Below are 21,892 nucleotides of genomic sequence, written 5' to 3'. Positions count from 1 at the left end.
CTGTTTACCATCCCTGGCTACCAACTACTGTTGGTTACCCCTGTCTTATATCTCCATATTTATGGTACTCATGCATTTTTTTAAAAACTTGATTTGTTGCAATCCTGTCAGAATATAACGCTTTTATTTCAGGACTGTGTTTTCTTACAAATATTTGTTAGTGTTTTAACACTTTTTAATAGTATGTCAAATGTTTAAAATGCTGTTGGTGAGATGGCATAAATTGTTTGAATAGAAGACAGAAAGAACATTCTATGCATCATGTCTTCCGAGGTCAAAAGCCCGATGCCATGGTCGTCACTAGTTTCTATAGCCACAAAGTCCTAAACCCCGCCCATTTCTAAAAATGTATATTCTTAAAATTGTATTTTAAACCTAAACCTAATCCTAACCTAAACCACACTGCCAACCTTATGTTCAACCCTAACCTTATATTAAGACCAAACAGCTGTATATATCTTCTTTTGTCAATTTGGATTTTGTGGCTATAGAAGCTAGTGGAAACCGCCAGGCAGGCAGCTTTGTCAAACGAACATTAAGCTCTCTGACCAGCGGCTTGCGAGCAATCAAAATGACGTTTTTTCGATATTCAGCTGGGCATCACGACATGGAATGTAATGGACTTATTAATTGGGAAAACATTCATATTGACAGCGAAAGACGTCTTTGTTGAGAAACCGGACTGTCCCGACATTTGGATGGAGTAGCAAGCCAGCGCTACGACTGAGGGCGAGAGGTCTAGAACGGGTAGGAAGGAATATGGTTTGTTTAGCTAGCTAGCTCACAGTTGCCTCATTTGCTAGCTGTTCTCGGGAGAAAGTTGCATGTTATGACTGAAAACAGGGCGTTACTTGAGCGAGACGATAACCAAACTAATATTTGCCTGCAAATGCCAGGTATTTTGTTATAAAATAGAAAATGGTGTCAAAAGACAATCATAACTAATAAATACATAATTTAACGAGACGACAACACGGCTAGTTGTAAATATGATGAGGCATTGACATTGGACATTGAGCTTGTGCCAGCTAGCCTAGCTAAGTCTGCACAAACAACTAGCTTGCTAATGGCTAACGTAGCGGTTTGTTAGCTAGCTAGCGGCACCGGTGTTTTAGTTAGCTAAGTTTAACCCTGTCACTCACTAGCTATAGATGCATTCTAGTGAGCAAATAACAATTGCCGGTTAGTTCTCAAACGTGTGCCATCCTAATATACCCATAGGACAGAATTAATGATGTTACAACATTCTCTAAACCGCTAACTGTTAGTTAGCATGCTAGGTAGCTACTTCATTAACTAGCTAACTACAGTCTTCCTGTTCCACAACTTGTGACACTTCGCTTCACCACTGTTAGTTTGTCAGATTACACAGTGAGTGACCTGTCAACCTCTCCACGTAGCTATCAAATTGTCTATTGTTATGTAAAATATTTTCTTCGAGCAACATCTGTCCAAGAGGAACTGTAGTTTCCTGCTTGAGCTGTCCCCATGCAGTTCCATTTTTTTTGGACAATGAACAATATAACTTATTATTTTATAATGTAGTGTAAGCAACTGCCTGCTATAATATGATAGTTATTAGTGAGCACTTGCACTCAATGCCTCTGCTCTCATTAAACATATTTAGTAGCTAACTATCTCATGCAGAATGGACATTTTATAAATGGGTCACTGCATCTTATGTAATTGCCTCTCTCTCTCCAGCTGGTAGACCCAACTCATTGTAATTATTAGCATAGTGAGGAGCAGCCGACCCGACCACCATGCCTCCCAGGCCATCTTCGGGGGAACTATGGGGCATGCACTTGATGCCCCCAAGCATCATGGTGGACTGCCTTCTCCCCAATGGGATGATTCTGACATTGGAGTGCACACGTGAGGCCACACTCATTTCAGTGAAACACGAACTCTTCAAGGAGGCCAGGAAGTATCCGCTCCACCACCTCCTACAGGAGGAGACCTCCTACATCTTTGTCAGCGTTACCCAAGAGGCTGAGAGAGAGGAGTTCTACGATGAGACGAGGAGACTGTGTGACCTAAGGCTTTTTCAGGCCTTCCTGAAAGTCATCGAGCCAGTAGGCAACCGAGAGGAGAAAATACTCAACCGAGAAATTGGTATGTCTCTTGTATTCTTTATACAAAGTCACTGACGTCGCATAAGCACACTGAGAATGGTGTGACCTCAGGCCGTTTTCAAATCAAGCCCTCAAATTTCATGAATACTGAGAGGATAAAGCTTGATAAAATGTAGCTGTAGAAGTGCATTAATTTTTTTGTTTTTTTGTGCAGGTTTTGCCATAGGAATGCCGATATGTGAGTTTGACCTGGTCAAGGACGCAGAGGTCCAGGACTTTAGAAGGAACATATTAAATGTCTGCAAGGAGTCTGTGGACCTCCGAGACACGAACGGACCCATCAGTAGAGCGTTGTACGTCTACCCTCCCAATGTAGAGTCGTCAGTAGAACTACCTAAGCACATCTTCAATAAGCTTGACAAAGGTAGGACATGGGAGACACAATTAAGTTTTGGGGTCTGTGGCAAAGGGAAAATAGCACAGCCACGTACAGCCTAAATTTGTATCAAAATAGCCTATTGTAAGCATTGACAGAACCACCATCCACTTGTTTTAAATACATGTTTGGTGACGTGTGATGTTTCGGGGTGGATGGTGGAAGACTTGAACTTACATTTACTTGGCTTACCACGTTATGATACTTTAATAACACGTTTATTCCTCTTTCCCTCCAGGTCAAATCATAGTGGTCATATGGGTCATCGTGTCACCGAGCAACGACAAGCAGAAGTACACGCTGAAGATCAACCATGACTGCGTGCCGGAGCACGTGATCGCAGAGGCCATCCGCAAGAAGACACGTAGCATGCTGCTGTCCCACGAGCAGCTCAAGATGTGCGTGCAGGAGTATCAGGGCAAGTACATCCTCAAGGTGTGCGGCTGCGACGAGTATCTGCTGGAGAAATACCCCCTGAGTCAATACAAGGTAAACACACACTGCTCTGATGCCTACTCCATATCTTGAATAGGGATACATTCAAACATCTGTAGTTAGTCTCTTGCCTGTGTGTTTTTTGAGCGAATCGAAAGAAGAAATTCCCAAATAAGGCTTTTTTTGACGACAGTCTGTGATTTGAAACTTTGTCTTTGAAAAAGAATGTTGGGGACATTCTTTCTTTGAATCCTGTCTGTAGCATGTTTGAATGACTGTCCAATGACTAGCTAGTAGAGGTCGACAGAGTGTAATTTTTCGCCGATACCGATTATTGGAGGACCCAAAAAAGCCGATACCGATTAATCTGACATGTTTATTTATTTAGTTGGTATAATGACAATTACAACAGTACTGAATGAACACTTATTTTAACTTAATATAATACATCAATACAAATCTATTTAGCCTCAAATAAATAATGAAACATGTTCAATTTGGTTTAAATAATGCAAAAACAAAGTGTTGGAGATGTAAAAGTGCAATATGTGCCATGTAAAAGTTCCTTGCTCAGAACATATGAAAGCTGGTGGTTCCTTTTAACATGAGACTTCAATATTCCAAGGTAAGAGGTTTTAGGTTGTAGTTATAGTATTTATAGGACTATATCTCTATACCGTTTGCATTTCATATACCTTTGACTATTGGATGTTCTTATAGGCACTTTAGTATTGCCAGTGTAACAGTATAGCTTCTGTCCCTCTCCTCGCCCCTACCTGGGCTCGAACCAGGAACACTTCGACAACAGCCACCCTCGAAGCAGCATTAACCATGCAGAGCAAGGGGAACAACTACTCCAAGTCTCAGAGCAAGTAACGTTTGAAACGCTATTAGCGCGCACCCCGCTAACTAGCTAGCCATTTCACATCGGTTACACCAGCCTAATCTTGGGAGTTGATAGGCATGAAGACATAAACAGCGCAATGCTTGAAGCACAGGGAAGAGCTGCTGGCAAAACGCACAAAAGTGCTGTTTGAATGAATGCTTACAAGCCTGCTGGTGCCTACCATCGCTCAGTCAGACTGCTATATCAAATCATAGACTTAATTATAATGTAACACACAGAAATGCGAGCCTTTGGTCATTAATATGGTCATATCCTGAAACTGTCATTTCGATAACAAAACGTTTATTCTTTCAGTGAAGTACGGAATCGTTCCGTATTTTATCTAACGGGTGGCATCCATCAGTCTAAATATTCCTGTTACATTGCACAACCTTCAATGTTATGTCATAATTACGTAAAATTCTGGCAAATTAGTTCGCAACGAGTCAGGCGGCCCAAACTGTTGCATATACCCTAACTCTGCGTGCAAAATGAACGCAAGAGAAGTGACACAATTTCACCTGGTTAATATTGCCTACTAACCTGGATTTCATTTATCTAAATATGCAGGTTTAAAAATATATACTTCTGTGTATTGATTTTAAGAAAGGCATTGGTGTTTATGGTTTTGTTAAATCATCCCCCTGCGTTGCATCGATTATATGCAACGCAGGACACGCTAGATAAACTAGTTATCATCAACCATGTGTAGTTATAACTAGTGATTATGATTGTTTTTTATAAGATAAGTTTAATGCTAGCTAGCAACTTACCTCTTACTGCATTCGCGTAACAGGCGGGCTCCTCGTGAGGCAGGTGGTTAGAGCGCTGGACTAGTAACAGAAAGGTTGCAAGATCGAATCCCGGAGCTGACAAGGTAAAAATCTGTCGTTCTGCCCCTGAACAGGCAGTTAACCCACTGTTCCGAGGCCGTCATTGAAAAGAAGAATGTGTTCTTAACTGACTTGCCTAGTTAAAAAAGGTGTAAAAACAAATCGGCCAAATCTGTGTCCAAAAATGCAGATTTCCGATTGTTATGAAAACTTGAAATCGGCCCTAATTAGTCGTCCATTCCGATTAATCGGTCGACCTCTACTAGCAAGCAATGTTACATAGGTAATAGCAACTGTGCAAAACAATGTTTTCCATTCTTTGCATGTTTAATACCTCTCGCTTGGTGTAGCGTCTAATGTCTATTGCCTTTCCTTCCCAGTACGTGAGGAGTTGCATCATGCTGGGGCGCATGCCCAACCTCATGCTAATGGCAAAGGACAGCCTGTACTCACAGCTGCCCATCGATACCTTTACCATGCCCTCGTATGCCCGCCGCATCTCCACGGCCACTCCCTACATGAACGGCGAGACGGCCACCAAGTCTCTGTGGACCATCAACGGCACTCTGAGGATAAGGATACTGTGTGCCACCTACGTCAATGTCAACATCAGGGACATTGACAAGGTACTGTACTTGAGGACCTTTGGGTGGTGTTCACTAGGGCGTATCAAAATGTTTTGCAACGGAAAACAAAAACCCATGTTCTTATTAAACAAGTTCAAGAAGAACCTCCCTGTTTCCCCCAAAACAATCCTCACTGATCCCGGTTGTCACTTCTGTTCAGTGCATGTCCTCGTGGAGAATGGAACTACATTTTAGATCACGTTTGGGGCCCAAATGTTCTGGATGTCATTGTTGTTTTTAGTAGTGCAATAAAGGTTTTCTGTCAAAGACATCTATGTAAATTATTCATGTGTGTCTCTGCTATTGATTTAGATCTACGTCCGGACTGGGATTTACCACGGTGGGGAGCAGCTGTGTGACAACGTGAACACTCAGCGCGTGCCATGCTCAAACCCCAGGTATGCCATCCTGCATCCATAATAAATTACTTTCTTAATGAAGTACTTGCTAAATCACATACTGTAGTGTAGCCTACTTAATGTTAGCTTCATAGAGATGTCTGTTTGAGATAATGTTTTTGTTGTACATCCAAGGTGGAACGAGTGGCTGAACTACGACATGTACATTCCAGACATCCCCCGCGCTGCCCGACTCTGTCTGTCAATCTGTTCTGTGAAAGGGAGGAAGGGGGCCAAAGAGGTGAGCTCTCCCTCCTGCCCACCGGTTTCAGGAATTTGTTGTTTCTGACAGAAAATAGTTACTTTGGTTTGACCAAAGTATCAATAGTGTAAATCAGGTCTTTGGCCCCCAGGTATTTTGAGTTAATGTCGTTGTTACTGTTGTCATGGAGGCTGGAGGGAAACAGCTTTTGGGCCTGATGTGACCTCCGGGCCGCCAGTCAGTTTGCGATCCCTGGTGTAGATTAATAATGATTGGGGAATACATGGAGATGTGGAAAAAGTAAATGAATTGGGTGTTTGGGTAGTGTAATTGATATGAACAGTACCACTCACTTTCCTGGCTTTGACAAATCCTACTTGTGTGTCACATGCGTTTTTCTTTGCACAACAATAGCTTTCAATCTCGTACTTGTATAGCTTGGGATTCTATATCCTCTTTATACATTTTTAACCTCGATTTACATTGATCCCAATTTCAATGCAACTCCATACATTGACTACAATCCCTCATTGTGCTAATGTTGCTGCAGGAGCACTGTCCACTAGCCTGGGGAAACATCAACCTGTTTGATTACACCCATACGCTGGTGGCTGGAAAGATGGCCCTCAACCTATGGCCCGTGCCCCATGGCCTGGAAGACCTGCTCAATGCTATCGGAGTCACCGGCTCCAATCCGAACAAGGTCTGAGGTGTTGGCTGGCTAGCTAGCTAGCTAGCTACACACGCATATGGAAAGACATGCATTGGATCTAACACACACACACACACACAGAGCTACAGTTAGAAATAATCTGCATCTCCCCTCTCACTGTCTAAGCCTCTTATCCATCTTTATTAATTACTCATTGACACACAAGTTAATCCCACAATAATATGGTGCCGTTGTTCTCATAAGCCCTTTTGGATGACCCCAAATGACCTTTCCATTATATTGCTCTGGGCCCACAGGAAACCCCTTGCCTGGAGCTGGAGTTTGACCACTTCAGTAACCCAGTGAAGTTCCCCGACATGCCGGCCATCGAGGAGCACGCCAACTGGAACATATCCCGGGAGCTGGGCTTCAACTATTGCCACACCGGTTTGGTAAGTCCCAAGTGTTTTTGTTTGGTTTAAGTCAATATTGACATTGTATGTTAATCTGTTGTAATGATTTAACCTTTTCACGTATGAGTTCCAAATATCTTGTGTAACAGTCGCACAAGTGTATTTAAAAAAAAAAAATGTTATGCTCGTGATGTCTGAATGTACTCACTGTTACAAAATGTGATTGTTACACAGCAGGACAGTTAACCCGTGCTGCCCTCAAACCAAGGCACGCTGCCTACTAATTATCTATAGGCTATGTCAATTAAATCATTTTTGGACAGGTTTAATTTTCTAACAGTTGAGGTGTGTTCCGCCTCTTTATTAATTCACAAAAGAAGTAGCCCATTTCACTGTTGTTGACAATTTATGTTTGAAGCTTTGTGTTTAAAAAAAATTTAATAGATGATTCAATGTGTTATTTCATAGTTTTGATGTCTTCACTATTATTCTACAATGTAGAAAATAGTAAAAATAAAGAAACCCTTGAATGAGTAGGTGTGTCAACTTTTGACTGGTACTGTATGTTTTCAGGTACTGGTGACAAATCATGCATTCTGATTCTTGCATAGATTGTAATGGACACATGATGTGTGTAAAATGCTTTTTTTTTGTTGAATGGTTGTTCTTATTATGATGCGCTAAGCTATTTGCCAGCTATGTGTGGCACCATGTTCGTTGCCATTATACAATGCATTCTGGTTGTCAGACCAAAGATGTTATACATTTTTTTTTTTTTAAACGAGGTGATGGGATAGTTCACTTGACTGATGGAACTCTGAAAAATATGTGGTCAAATCGTGACGTCAGTGATATTCAGGTCGGAAAGTCTGAGCTCTAGAAAGAGGCCTGAGTTCCGAGTTGGAATTCAGAGTTGGCATTTTTCCCAGCCTGAGCTCCCCCCTAAGTTAACAGTTGTCTTCAATGCACTAAAATCGGATGACTGAGATTTCAGAGTTCCCATGAATGTGGCATCCGATTGTATCTATGGTACCTCAGGGTTTTTATTTATTTATTATGAACTTCTGTGTTTGCCCCCCTTTTATTGATAAAGTCCTCATCATAGTAATATTTCCTGCATCATAAACCCCCTCCCTAAAAAGGGTTTCATCCGTGTTTAACTTTCGCGCTACAGTTAGGCTAGCTTGTATTTGTAGTGATGATCTGTGAGGTGATAATGTTTTACATCAAACAGTTTGGCCACTTTTCAGAACATTACAAATAAGTTCATATTTTTCAGGCAATGGGAGCAGCCATCTTTGACTTTGACTACAAGATGCAAATAAACAAAGGCATTCTCGGATTAGGGAGTTTTCGCTTGTCAAACATAAACCAACATGGCTGCCATCATAAAGAATTTAGCTGCTGATAGCTTAGCTCCCACGCATCTCTTTTCTAAACAATATTAGTCCCTTGTGCTTACCAGAGATGTGGTACATTGTAAACAAGTCTAGCTGTTAAGTTAGTGGCTTTTTTTTTCTTTCAGCAAAACCTGTTATTTATACTGGTTTATGTAATGACTGTGGATGTGTTCCGTATGATTGGCTGAAGTTCACATTTAGGGATAAAGTTGTAAAGACCTTTTATTTCCCATCAGTACACAACATTATTTAGATGCTTTTCAGACAACAATACTGGTTAGATGTGTTTGTTACAACATACGTTTGGTTGCTACTGTTTCAATCACATATTTGCAACGGTACGCTGCAGGGACCACTCAACAATTATCACAAATGTGATCGTACATGTCAAAGGGTTAATGCTGTTGACAAGTTGTGTGTGTGTGTGTGTCTACTAGAGATGCCCCAGGAGACACTGGTGACATGTTCATGAGGCACAAAACATGAACAAAATGCTTTGAACCAGGTGTGAACCGGTGTGTCCAATATCAACTCAGGTTTCGTTTTCTATTGCGAAACCTTTTACAACTGAGTGATTATTGAACGTGACCCTGCTTTCCACCAGTACTGTAGTTTTAATAAGCATCATAATGTTCTCTATTGCAGAGTAACAGACTGGCAAGGGACAACCCTCTGACGGACAGCGACAACGAACAGCTGCGCCTGGTGTGTAACAGAGACCCACTGTCTGAAATAACTGAGCAGGAGAAGGACTTCCTCTGGAGGCACAGGTATTACTCTGTGTGCTTTATCAACAAATACATATATTTATATTATGAAAAAAGCATAAACAAAACCCATGTAAGATTTATCCAACATTTCTTACACCTGAAATAGTTTGGTTACTTGCTCAAGGTACTGGTTATAATAATATGTGTGCTGCTCATGATTTGAGAAGTGTGTGATCTTAATGGAGGAAAGCAATTTTCTACATTCAAATTTTTGCTATTTTTCTCTTACTGTAGACATTACTGTGTCAGTATCCCGGAGATACTGCCCAAGATTCTCCTGGCAGTGAAATGGAACTCCAGGGATGAGGTTGCACAGGTAAACAGTCTCTTGTTTCAATTGCTGTCTTTATAGCCTACCATGGCAAGGGGACATTTGATATACACTGAACAAAAATATAAACACAACAATTACAGTTCATATAAAGAAAACGGTCCATTTAAATAAATTGGGCCCTAATCTATGCATTTCACATGACTGCGAATACAGCTATCCTTTAAGTAGGGGTGTGGAAAACCAGTCAAATCAAAGTTTATTTGTCACGTGCGCAGAATACAACAACCTTACAGTGAAATGCTTACTTACAGGCTCTAACCAACAGTGCAAAAAAGGTTTTAGGTGAAAAATAGGTAAGTAAAGAAATAAAACAGTAAAAAGACAGGCTATATACAGTAGCAAGGCTATAAAAGTAGCGAGGCAAACATACAGACACCTGTTAGTCAGGTTGATTTGAGGTAGTATGTAGATATGGTTAAAGTGACTATGCATATATGATGAACAGAGAGTAGCAGTAGCGTAAAAGTGGGGGTGGTGGGTGGGACACAATGCAGATAGCCCGGTTAGCCAATGTGCGGAAGCACTGGTTTGTCGGCCCAATTGAGGTAGTATGTACAGTGAGGGGGAAAAAAGTATTTGATCCCCTGCTGATTTGATACGTTTGCCCACTGACAAAGAAATGATCAGTCTATAATTTTAACGGTAGGTTTATTTGAACAGTGAGCGACAGAATAACAAAAATCCAGAAAAACGCATGTCAAAAATGTTATAAATTGATTTGCATTTTAATGAGGGAAGTAAGTATTTGACCCCCTCTCAATCAAAGATTTCTGGCTCCCAGGGGTCTTTTTTATACAGGTAACGAGCTGAGATTAAGAGCACACTCTTAAAGGGAGTGCTCCTCCTCCTGTGTAAAAGACACCTGTCCACAGAATCAATCAATCAGATTCCAAACTCTCCACCATGGCCAAGACCAAAGAGCTCTCCAAGGATGTCAGGGACAAGATTGTAGACCTACACAAAGCTAGAATGGGCTACGAGACCATCGCCAAGCAGCTTGGTGAGAAGGTGACAACATTTGATGCGATTATTCGCAAATGGAAGAAACACAAAATAACTGTCAATCTCCCTCGGCCTGGGGCTCCATGCAAGATCTCACCTCGTGGAGTTGCAATGATCATGAGAACGGTGAGGAACAGCCCAGAACTACGCGGGAGGATCTTGTCAATGATCTCAAGGCAGCTGGGACCATAGTCACCAAGAAAACAATTGGTAACACACTACGCTGTGAAGGACTGAAATCCTGCAGCGCCCGCAAGGTCCCCCTGCACAAGAAAGCACATATACATGCCCGTCTGAAGTTTGCCAATGAACATCTGAATGAGTCGGAGGACAACTGGGTGAAAGTGTTGTGGTCAGATGAGACCAAAATGGAGCTCTTTGGCATCAACTCAACTCGCCGTGTTTGGAGGGGGAGGAATGCTGGCTATGACCCCAAGAACACCATCAAACATGGCGGTGGAAACATTATGCTTTGGGGGTGTTTTTCTGCTAAGGGGACAGGACAAATTCACCGCATCAAAGGGACGATGGACGGGGCCATGTACCGTCAAATCTTGGGCAAAAACCTCCTTCCCTCAGCCAGGGCATTGAAAATGGGTCGTGGATGGGTATTCCAGCATGACAATGACCCAAAACACACGGCCAAGGCAACCAAAGGAGTGGCTCAAGAAGAAGCACAAGGTCCTGGAGTGGCCTAGCCAGTTTCCAGACCTTAATCCCATAGAAAATCTGTGGAGAGAGCTGAAGGTTTGAGTTGCCAAACGTCAGCCTCAACCTTAATGACTTGGAGAAGATCTGCAAAGAGGAGTGGGACAAAATCCCTCCTGAGATGTGTGCAAACCTGGTGGCCAACTACAAGAAACGTCTGACCTCTGATTGCCAACAAGGGTTTTGCCACCAAGTACTAACTCATGTTTTGCAGAGGGGTCAAATACTTATTTCCTTCATTAAAATGCAAATCAATTTATAACATTTTTGACATGAGCTTTTCTGGATTTTTTTGGTTATTCTGTCTCTCACTGTTCAACTAAACCTACCATTAACATTTTAGATTGATCATTTCTTTGTCCGTGGGCAAATGTACAAAATCAGCAGGGGATCAAATAATTTTTTCCCTCACTGTACATGAATGTATAGTTAAAGTGACTGCATATATGATAAACAGAGTAGCAGCAGTGTAAAAAGAGGGGTTGGGGGGCCACACAATGCAAATAGTCTGGGTAGCCATTTGATTACCTGTTCAGGAGTCTTATGGCTTGGGGGTAAAAACTGTTGAGAAGCTTTTTTGTCCTAGACATGGCACTCCGGTACGTCTTTCCATGCGGTAGTAGAGAGAACAACCTATGACTGAGGTGGCTGGGGTCTTTGACAATTTTTAGGTCCTTCCTCTGACACCGCCTCGTGTTGAGGTCCTGGATGACAGGCAGCTTCACCCCAGTGAGGTACTGGGCCGTACACACTACCCTCTGTAGTGCCTTGTAGAGGCCGAGCAATTGCCGTACCAGGCAGTGATGCAACCAGCTGTAGAACCTTTTGAGGATCTCAGGACCCATGCCAAATCTTTTTAGTTTCCTTAGGGGTAATAGGCTTTGTCGTGCCCTCTTCACGTCAGTCTTGGTGTGTTTGGACCATTATAGTTTGTTGTTGATGTGGACACCAAGGAACTTGAAGCTCTCAACCTGCTCCACTACAGCCCCGTCAATGAGAATGGGGGCATGCTCGGTCCTCCTTTTCCTGTAGTCCACAATCATCTCCTTAGCCTTGGTTACATTGAGGGATAGGTTGTTATTCTGGCACCGCCAGGTCTCTGACCTCCCTATAGGCTCTCTTCGTTGATCAGGCCTACCACTGTTGTGTCGTCTGCAACCTTAATGACGGAGTTGGAGTCATGCCTGGCCATGCAGTCATGGGTGAACAGGGAGTACAGGAGGGGCCTGGGCACGCACTCCTGGGGAGCTCCAGTGTTGAGGATCAGCGTGGCAGATGTGTTGCTACCTACCCTCACCACCTGGGGGCGGCCCGTCAGGAAGTCCAGGATCCAGTTGCAGAGGGAGGTGTTTAGTCCCAGGATCCTTAGCTTAGTGATGAGCTTTGAGGGTACTATGGTGTTGAACGCTGAGCTGTAGTCAATGAATAGCATTCTCACACAGTTGTTGTTTTTGTCCAGGTGGGAAAGGGCAGTGTTGAGTGCAATAGAGATTGCATGGATCTGTTTGGGCGGTATGCAAATTGGAGTGGGTCTAGGGTTTCTGGGATAATGGTGTTAATGTGAGCCATTACCATCCTTTCAAAGCACTTACTTACTCACGTTGGCTACAGAGAGCTTGATCACACAGTCGTCCGGAACAGCTGATGCTCTCATGCATGCCTCCGTGTTGCTTGCCTCGACGCAAGCATAGAAGTGATTAAGCTCGTCTGGTAGGCTCGTGTCACTGGGCAGCTCGTGGCTGTGCTTCCCTTTGTAGTCTGTAATAGTTTCCGAGCCCTGCCACATAAGACGATCGTCGGAGCCAGTGTAGTATGATTCAATCTTAGCCCTCTTGACGCTTTGTCTGTTTGATTCTTCGTCACAGGGCATAGCAGGATTTCTTGTAAGCTTCCGGGTTAGAGTCCCGCATCTTGAAAGCGGCAGCTCTACCCTTTAGCTCAGTGCGAATGTTGCCTGTAATCCATGGCTTCTGGTAGGGGTATGTACTGTCACTGTGGGGACGACGTCCTCGATGCACTTATTGATAAAGCCAGTGACTGTGGTGTACTCCTCAATGCCATCGGAAGAATCCAGGAACATGGTCCAGTCTGTGATAGCAAAACAGTCCTGTAGTTTAGCATCTGCTTCATCTGAACACTTAAAAAAAAAAAATATAGACCGAGTCACTGGTACTTCCTGCTTTAATTTTAGCTTGTAAGCCGTAATCAGGAGGATAGAGTTGTGGTCGGATTTACCAATTTTCAGCTTCCAGGAATTGTGTACAGATCCTTGCGACATGGGGCTGTGCATTATCATGCTGAAACATGAGGTGATGGGGGGCAGTTGGATGGCACGACAATGGGCCTCAGGATCTCGTCACAGTATCTCTGCAGTCAAATTGCCATCGATAAAATGCAATTGTGTTCGTTGTCCGTAGCTTATGCCTGCCCATACATAACACCACCGCCACTGTAGGATACTCTTGTTCACAACGTTGACATCATCAAACCGCTCGCCCACACAACGCCATACACACCATCTGCCCAGTACAGTTGAAATCGGGATTCATCTGTGACGAGCACACTTTTCCAGCATGCAAGTGGCCATCAAAGGTAAGTATTTTTCCACTGAAGTTGGTTACAACGCCAAACTGCAGTCAGGTCAAGACCCTGGTGAGGACAATGAGCACACAGATAAGCTTCCCTGAGTCGGTTTCTGACAGTTGGTGCAGAAATTCTTTGGTTGTGCAAACCCACAGTTTCATCATCAGTCCGGGTGACTGGTCTCAGACGATCCCCCAGGTGAAGAAGCCGAATGTTGCGGTCCTGGGCTGGCGTGGTTACACGTGGTCTGCGTTTGTGAGGCCAGTTGGCCGTACTGCCAAATAATCTAAAATGATGTTGGAGGAGGCTTATGGTAGAGAAATTAACATTCAATTCTCTGGCAACAGCTCTGGTGGACATGCCAGTCGCACGCTCCCTCAACTTGAGACATCTGGCATTGTGACACAACTGCACATTTTAGTGGCCTTTTATTGTCTCCAGCACAAGTTGGAGCAGTGTAATGATCATGCTGTTTAATTAGTCAGCTTCTTGATATGCCACACCTGCCAGATGAATGGATTATCTTGGCAAAGGTGATATTTTAGAGAAATGTGCATATATAAGTTTATATATGCACATTTCTCTAAAATATCACCTTTGCCAAGATAATCCATTCATAATCCACTCTGGGATGTTTTATGTGTTGCGTTTATATTTTAGTTCAGTGTACATTAATTTAATACAGGGTGTGTTGGTAAATTTAGATTGCACTCTGGGCATTTGTAATTTCAGAGTGTTGTCAGATTGTCTGTCTGTAAATTAAGAGCGTTTCACTCTGAGCGTTCAGAGCGCGGAGTAAGGTTGATCCAAGCGTTCTTACCTTACAACGGCAGTCTAGCCCCCAAGCTAATGTTGGCTGGCTTGCTAGCTACTTCCAGACACAAATGAGGACACCTCACTCTGACAATTTGACTCGCCCTAGCAGAGCTGGTTAGGCTGTTTTCATGTTATCTAGAATCTTGGTTACGGTCACTGTGCTGCTGGCAACAATTTAATTATGTTTTTATGCTGATGTTTACTGACACTGGTCATCTTCAACGGGTGTTGCACATTTGTAAATTCATCAGTTAATCTGTACTTTGGCACACTCAGATGAGTGCTCTGAAATTGGAGTAGATAGCTGGAGTGAATTTACAAGCGTAGCCAGAGTGAATTTACGAACACACCCACAGTTTTCTCATTTAACCATTGGATGCCATTTTTGACGGTCATGTCATCCGTTTTGTTTTCCAGTTTGTTCCTCTGACTTTGATTTCAATTTATATACTTTTCCAATTTTTTTAATCTTTGTTCCAGATGTATTGCCTTTTAAAGGACTGGCCAGCCATAAAGCCAGAACAAGCCATGGAGTTGCTGGACTGCAACTTCCCCGATCCCATGATCCGAGACTTTGCTGTGAAGTGCCTTGAAAAATACTTAACGGACGACAGACTCTCTCAATACCTCATTCAGCTGGTCCAGGTACAATAATAAGACCCACTCTTCGTCTGTAATGAATCAAGAGATGGGGTGTGGCTTGTCTATTCTATTCACATACCATTCTTGGATTCAACATGTCTGTCACTGACTGTCAGCTTGATGTGTTTTTGAATGGCTTTGACACCTACGTTTGACAGTGTTTTAATTATTTGACACCACATAAAGAATTCAATATGACCCCTCAGGCTAACCGCTTTCTTTTACATGGTGGCTTCTAATCCTATCAGATGCATTTTATTTGGGTGTGTGTTCTGAACATACTGTATTTCTGGCCACCAGGTTCTGAAGTACGAGCAGTACCTCGATAACCCACTGGCCCGCTTTCTGCTGAAGAAGGCTTTGACCAATCAGAGGATAGGCCATTTCTTCTTTTGGCATCTCAAGTGAGTTTGATTTCTGTTTGTTTCCATACTAGTCCACTAGCCTTATGGTGTTTATGAAACCAAATGTGTGTGTTGTGGATTGCTTGAATTTGCCTTAGGCAGTCAGAATTCCATTCTGCTGGTGTAAAATCTTGTAGAACATGCTTAATTTCTGCATTTTAAGGTTTACGTAAAGAAAAGGCTTACAGAGGTTACATTGATTGAGAAAAGTCTTGCTAGTACATTTGTATAGGGGTGCACAATCGCATAAGTTGTTCTCTCTGCCTCCAGGTCTGAGATGCACAACAAGACAGTGAGCCAACGTTTTGGTCTGCTGCTGGAGTCCTACTGCCGGGCCTGTGGCATGTACCTGAAGCACCTGAGCAGACAGGTGGAGGCCATGGAGAAGCTCATCAACCTCACAGACCTCCTCAAGCAGGAGAAGAAGGACGAGGCCCAGAAGGTAACGTTTGCGACGTGATCAAGGCCTTTCCACTTCCCACCCTAATATGGAAGCCTCAATTGATCAGTCTTTTTTGTGATCATGTTTTTCTCTTACTTACAACAAGATTGTAAGCAACTACTTGTAAGCAAACTAGATACTAAGCAAAAAGGAGTGTGGAACTGCTATAAAGGCCTCCTTGGTCTTCAGGACTATGGACTCCCTACACTTGCAGTAAAGTGAAGCGTGTGCTCTCTCGCTCTCTCTCTGCCCTCAGGTTCAGATGAAGTTCTTGGTGGAGCAGATGAAAAGGCCTGACTACATGGATGCCCTACAGAGCTTCACCTCTCCGCTCAACCCAGCTCACCAGCTGGGAAACCTCCGGTACTACTCACAGTAGACTTAACCACGAACGTCCACATATTCTTCTGAATGTTTAAAGAAAGAAACCAAGAAATGTGTCCTGTGAAATTCCGGTTTAATGACAGGCTGTACTGTGTTCAAAATGTTTTCTTAACGTTATTCTGAGTCTGTGTTGATACGTTTGCCATCTCTTTCAGCTTGGAAGAGTGCCGGATGATGTCATCGGCCAAACGGCCTCTGTGGCTCAACTGGGAGAATCCCGACATGATGTCAGAGCTGCTCTTCCAGAGCAACGAGATCATCTTCAAAAATGGAGACGGTACATTTTGCTAATGCAAAACTAATCGCCCCACCCCCTTGACTCACAATGGACACACTAGACAATAAACATGCTTACTGAATCCCATTTTGCCCTGGCACCGATTCATATTGCATTAGTGTGATCAAAGCTTAGACTCCTCATCTTGCTATTTCACTCTCACCTCTCCTTCAGATCTGAGGCAGGACATGCTGACTCTGCAGATCATTAGGATAATGGAGAACATCTGGCAGAACCAGGGGCTTGATCTCAGGTACTAGTCTCTGTATCCGCTTAACGCAGCAGCACGCATAAATAGTCCATTACACCCTTCATGTTCTTTTCCTTGATGGCAGGAGCCTAAAATTAGGAGTGACTCGTCTGATCCGTTAAACATTGAGTCCATGACTTTCCGTAGGAGCTAATAATGTCAACTCTGAACTGGAAGCTAGTGTAGCCTAAATGAGATACGAAACGGCGGAATGTAGGTCGATTGAAAGTCGGGTTGATTTTTGAAGGGAGTGAATGTATAGCTTCCATAGGTAGGCCGTCATTGTAAATACGAATTTGTTCTTAACTGACTTGCCTAGTTAAATTAATCAGGGAAATGAATTGTTACTTCCAGATTAGGAGTAATATTTCTTAGATCTGTATCATATTGTACTGATCACATCCCAATCTCCGTTGGTGGATTGACCGTCAGGATGCACTTCTGATTGAACCGAAGGAATCTATGCATGTCTATCTAGATGGAATGACTGGTAGATGAATAATGTATCGATGAAAGACTGTAGCCATGGTAGACCTACCGGTCATCCTATTTGGTTGTTTTTGTCCCCAGGATGTTGCCGTACGGCTGCCTGTCCATCGGCGACTGCGTGGGCCTGATCGAGGTGGTGAGGAACTCCCACACCATCATGCAGATCCAGTGTAAAGGAGGCCTGAAGGGGGCGCTGCAGTTCAACAGCCACACGCTGCACCAGTGGCTCAAGGACAAGAACAGGGGAGAGATGTGAGCACTAGGCTACGTTCCAATAGCCACAACAGCATAGCATACGTCTTAGAATGCATGACCAGTAGGCCTTCATTCCTACTTCTACATGGTGTTCTTCTAAGCTATGCTAGCTGCTAAACGCTTTGTCATGCTAGATTATGTGGTTAGAAATATTGGGTGTATATTAAGGAATAGACTGTCACATGGGGGGGGTTAATCCTTGAAAGGGCAAAAGTATCCACGAATTGCTTATAAGTGGAATGTACTGTATTCTTATAAAATGCCTTATGGATGTCTTTCTTTAGCTTCAACAGGATTGTTGTAGTTTCATGTCTTTGGTCTAATGACATATACCCATTGACATGTGTCCAGGTATGACCAGGCCATTGACTTGTTCACACGGTCGTGTGCGGGATACTGCGTAGCCACCTTCATCCTGGGGATCGGTGACCGACACAACAGCAACATCATGGTCAAAGATGATGGACAGGTACTTCACAGACTCAGGGTTGCAAAATTCTAATATGTTTCCCTAAATTACCTAGTTTTCCAGAAATCCTGATATGAAGATTTCTGGAATTACATAGGAAATATGGGAATCCTCCACCAGGATCTATGGGAAAATTACTGGAATTTTGCAACCCTACAAAGACATGTTTTTTTTTCTTTCTCTTGACGTTCCCTGGTTATAGGAGGCCTGTCAGCAGTTTTTGTGATGCTCTTTGTTTTGTCTTTTCTCCTTGCAGCTATTCCACATCGACTTTGGCCATTTCCTGGATCACAAGAAGAAGAAGTTTGGCTACAAGCGAGAGCGGGTGCCTTTTGTCTTGACACAGGACTTCTTAATCGTTATCAGCAAAGGAACCCAGGAGTGCACAAAAACCAGGGAGTTTGAGAGGTACAGTATCTGTATTTTTGTTAATGTTAACTTTCCTATCAGTGAATATTAGGGATTAGATTCACTACTCTGAAGTGCAAGGCAGTGTTTTTAAAAAAGGCTACATGGGGGAACTCTGACTACATTTAGCTTTTAATTGATCTGAACCTGAAATTGTGATATAGAATGATATCATTGCTCTACTGGTAATACATTACAATGTTATTAATCCCCTCAGGGGCCATTTTGAAGCACAGTTATTAGCACAAAAACACATGCTTCCTAACCCAGCTAGGTTCACAAATGTCCTCCCACTCCCCCAGGTTTCAGGAGATGTGCTACAAGGCCTACTTGGCCATCCGGCAGCACGCCAACCTCTTCATCAACCTGTTCTCTATGATGCTGGGCTCCGGCATGCCCGAGCTGCAGTCGTTCGACGACATCGCCTACATCCGTAAGACCCTTGCCCTGGACAAGACGGAGCAGGAGGCCCTGGACTACTTCATGAAGCAGATGAATGACGCACACCACGGCGGCTGGACCACCAAAATGGACTGGATCTTCCACACCATCCGCCAGCACGCCATGAACTGAGAGGTTCCATAGGCCTGGAGAGCCACAGCAACGCAGAGAGGACAAGGGCGGATCTCGACACCATCCGCTAGCTAAGCTCGCCATGAGCAGAGATGGCAGAGCAGACTGGGCTAGCGCCCATGAATATAGATATGAATGGATAGAGCTGTTGGATGAAGTGAAAGGCTAGAACGGGTCTCTAAATCATCCGCTAACTTATGAACCCATCCGTTAGAAGTGTGCCAACTGGATATTAGGGATGCACCGATGGGGGAAATTATGGGCTGATACGATAATCATATTTTTGGGCCGTTATTTTTCCCGTATTGGTATTGCAATATGGCCATAAAGTTTTCTCCTTGTAAATTTAGGGGACCAATCATGATTACAAACAATTTGATGACGGCTGATCTCTATTTTATTATCAGTCGATAGTGATATGAAGGGTGATCTATTGCTTTATCGGCCAATATATCACGTCTACTGATATGCGGGCCGATTTTAAAAAGAAAGAAAAAAAAGATTGTCATCCGATATTGTGCATCCCTAAATAGCGTACCCCATCCACTAGTTTACTATGGACAGAGTGGATCTCTAGCCTACATTCTGCTAGCATGCCAGGACACCATGAAGGCCTGCCCAGGGTCATGTTCATTAGGGCATGCAACAGAAAGTGAACAATTGTTTCTTATTGGACAAATCATGGCAGTCTGTTTTCTTCCGCTTGGAGCCCAATGAACACTACCCAGAATACCACCAGCATTGTTAAATCCCAGTGGTGCATGGTTAACAGACACGAGGATGTCCGTTCATCATCTGCTGTCAATTTTAAGGCTAGCAAGCAGAACTTTCTGACCCATGTTTGATCTCAAGTGACGATTACAGTGTCCCCTCAGATTGAAACAGTCATGTTTCGTGACCTCAAGTATGACATTTTGTACAGAAGTATCCCAATGGTCTCGTATCCATACTGTGCACATATTATTCTGAGTCTTTATTTTCTACTGAGCCAAAGTACTAAAATATATATATATATCTCACCCACCCATACACACACACACACACACACCCCCGACAGCTTAGTTATCGGTCTTACCGTGGGAATGAGTCACTACTATTCCAATCCCTGTGTATCTTCTGTGTAGCACTGATCTCTAACATTTGTATTTGTTTGTCAGTGTTACGACGCGTGTGGAGCATTCAGGTGCAAAATGGCTGCCGTCCAGCACCGTTGGCTGCAACGCAGACGTTTTGGATGACCGACAGAAAAGAACTGTAAAGTCCTTTTGCGACGCCCAGATGAAATAGATATTCAAATTCATCCTCGTTCTGTTTTTATTGGTTGCTTTGTTTTTAAAGGGAAAGGGGGGGGGGGGCGAAAAGGATGTGCAATGTTATAGAATGCCGTGCTGTTACACTATGCAAATTGTGATATTTATGTACTGTACTATAGACTTGTAATACTGGTGTCAAGGCAAAGTAGGGTCAAGAGATGGGAGTATCTCTGAATTGTGCATATACACCGCATTAAGGGTGTCTCAACTATGTACAGACAGTACACAGAAGACAAATGTACAATTATGCACTGTGACAGTATCACTTCTCTTCCCTAACAGGGTGACTCTGGAAGAACTGAAAAAAGGCTATTGTACCCTGCCTTTCACTTTAGGAAACTAATGAAAAGAAACAACCCACAGGTCGGAAAACTATCAGTGAAACATCTAAACAGACATTTTAGGAAGCGTTTGAAACCATTTTTTTTTAACTGAATTGGAATTTGTTTCACCCTGTCTTTATAAAATTCAAGTATGTATAGATTAGACACTATTCCAGACTTCCTCAGCATTCTCTTTTCATATGAACTCCCTATACAGTAAAGTTTTTTTTTTTTTTTTTTTTTTTTTTTTTTTTTTTACTGATGTGAATGTGGTTTTCCCTTCAAGTGTCTTTTTCTGTTCCCTTCCCCGACAACTTCCCTTGTAAGTGTGGATCCTGCAGTTTGCTCATTGCATAGAGCTAGGTTATTAGTCAGTTGTATGCCAGCTTCACCAAATGATTTACTGTGTGTGTTTCTGTACAGGTTACAGACTGTTGGGCAGGACCCAGTCAAAACGAGACAACTACAATACCCATAGTACATACACTATGCAAGAGCTATCATAAATGTTTCTTTTCATTTTTGTTGTGGGAAATGTCATCCTTTTCTCTTACTAGTGTTTACTTGAAGTTCATGTTAATTACCTTTTTTTGTTACTGGTGAGGTACAATGGCACACCATGAAGAGAACTGCTACTTTGTGCAAATCACTTTCCTTGAATAACTCTAGAGGTAATATATTTTTGTATTCTAAATGTAGACAAACTCAAAATATAATCGCTAACCCTCCCAAAAACATTGGACTTATGCATAATACATCCTTTTACACCCCAGTAGACAGCTTGTTGTCGTTGAAATGAGAAACGAGTGACGAATGAATGAAGGAGGGAAATGTATCTAGTGGAGTTTCACTGAAGGTCTGCTGCTCTGACTGAGTACAGTGTAAAAGCACAATGGTGAAAAGCTATCCTGCATGTTTTTAAAGCTGATATTCTTATCTAGCTATTCATCTTTGTAAATATTGTTTGACCTGTAGTATGCACTAATTAATCTTTCATACTCATTCATTTTACCATGTCTGGAAATAACCCTGTATTCATTCACTCATTGTACTGTTTAATACAAATAAAAAATTTCTGTATCCCTGTCATATTT

The 21,892-nt window shown here is 42.8% G+C and overlaps 1 protein-coding gene across 1 annotated transcript; it reads left to right on the top strand.

Moving 5' to 3' along the window:
• Positions 1–333: 333 nt before the first annotated feature.
• LOC110530052 (phosphatidylinositol 4,5-bisphosphate 3-kinase catalytic subunit alpha isoform) lies at positions 334–21,889 on the top strand. Its single transcript, XM_021612832.2, has 21 exons — positions 334–747; positions 1,705–2,115; positions 2,290–2,499; positions 2,750–3,000; positions 5,046–5,291; positions 5,604–5,689; positions 5,825–5,930; positions 6,442–6,594; positions 6,861–6,995; positions 9,002–9,126; positions 9,361–9,442; positions 15,050–15,214; positions 15,512–15,615; positions 15,886–16,057; positions 16,314–16,420; positions 16,597–16,718; positions 16,893–16,971; positions 17,539–17,709; positions 18,064–18,181; positions 18,438–18,589; positions 18,892–21,889. Exons 2-21 carry the CDS (start codon positions 1,764–1,766, stop codon positions 19,160–19,162), a joined length of 3,207 nt encoding a protein of 1,068 aa, XP_021468507.1. The 5' UTR covers positions 334–747; positions 1,705–1,763; the 3' UTR covers positions 19,163–21,889.
• Positions 21,890–21,892: the final 3 nt, after the last annotated feature.

Source organism: Oncorhynchus mykiss, chromosome 8 (assembly GCF_013265735.2).
Source record: "Oncorhynchus mykiss isolate Arlee chromosome 8, USDA_OmykA_1.1, whole genome shotgun sequence".
Classification (NCBI taxonomy): Eukaryota; Metazoa; Chordata; class Actinopteri; order Salmoniformes; family Salmonidae; genus Oncorhynchus; species Oncorhynchus mykiss.
This window is presented reverse-complemented; position numbering and strand designations above follow the sequence as displayed.

Excerpts from the sequence above, each read along its gene's own strand:
- LOC110530052 (XM_021612832.2), top strand. The coding sequence starts at position 1,764 with ATGCCTCCCAGGCCATCTTCGGGGGAACTATGGGGCATGCACTTGATG. Across the intron at positions 5,690-5,824 it reads GTGCCATGCTCAAACCCCAG|GTGGAACGAGTGGCTGAACT; the intron begins GTATGCCATCCT and ends TGTACATCCAAG. Across the intron at positions 16,058-16,313 it reads AGAAGGACGAGGCCCAGAAG|GTTCAGATGAAGTTCTTGGT; the intron begins GTAACGTTTGCG and ends CTCTGCCCTCAG.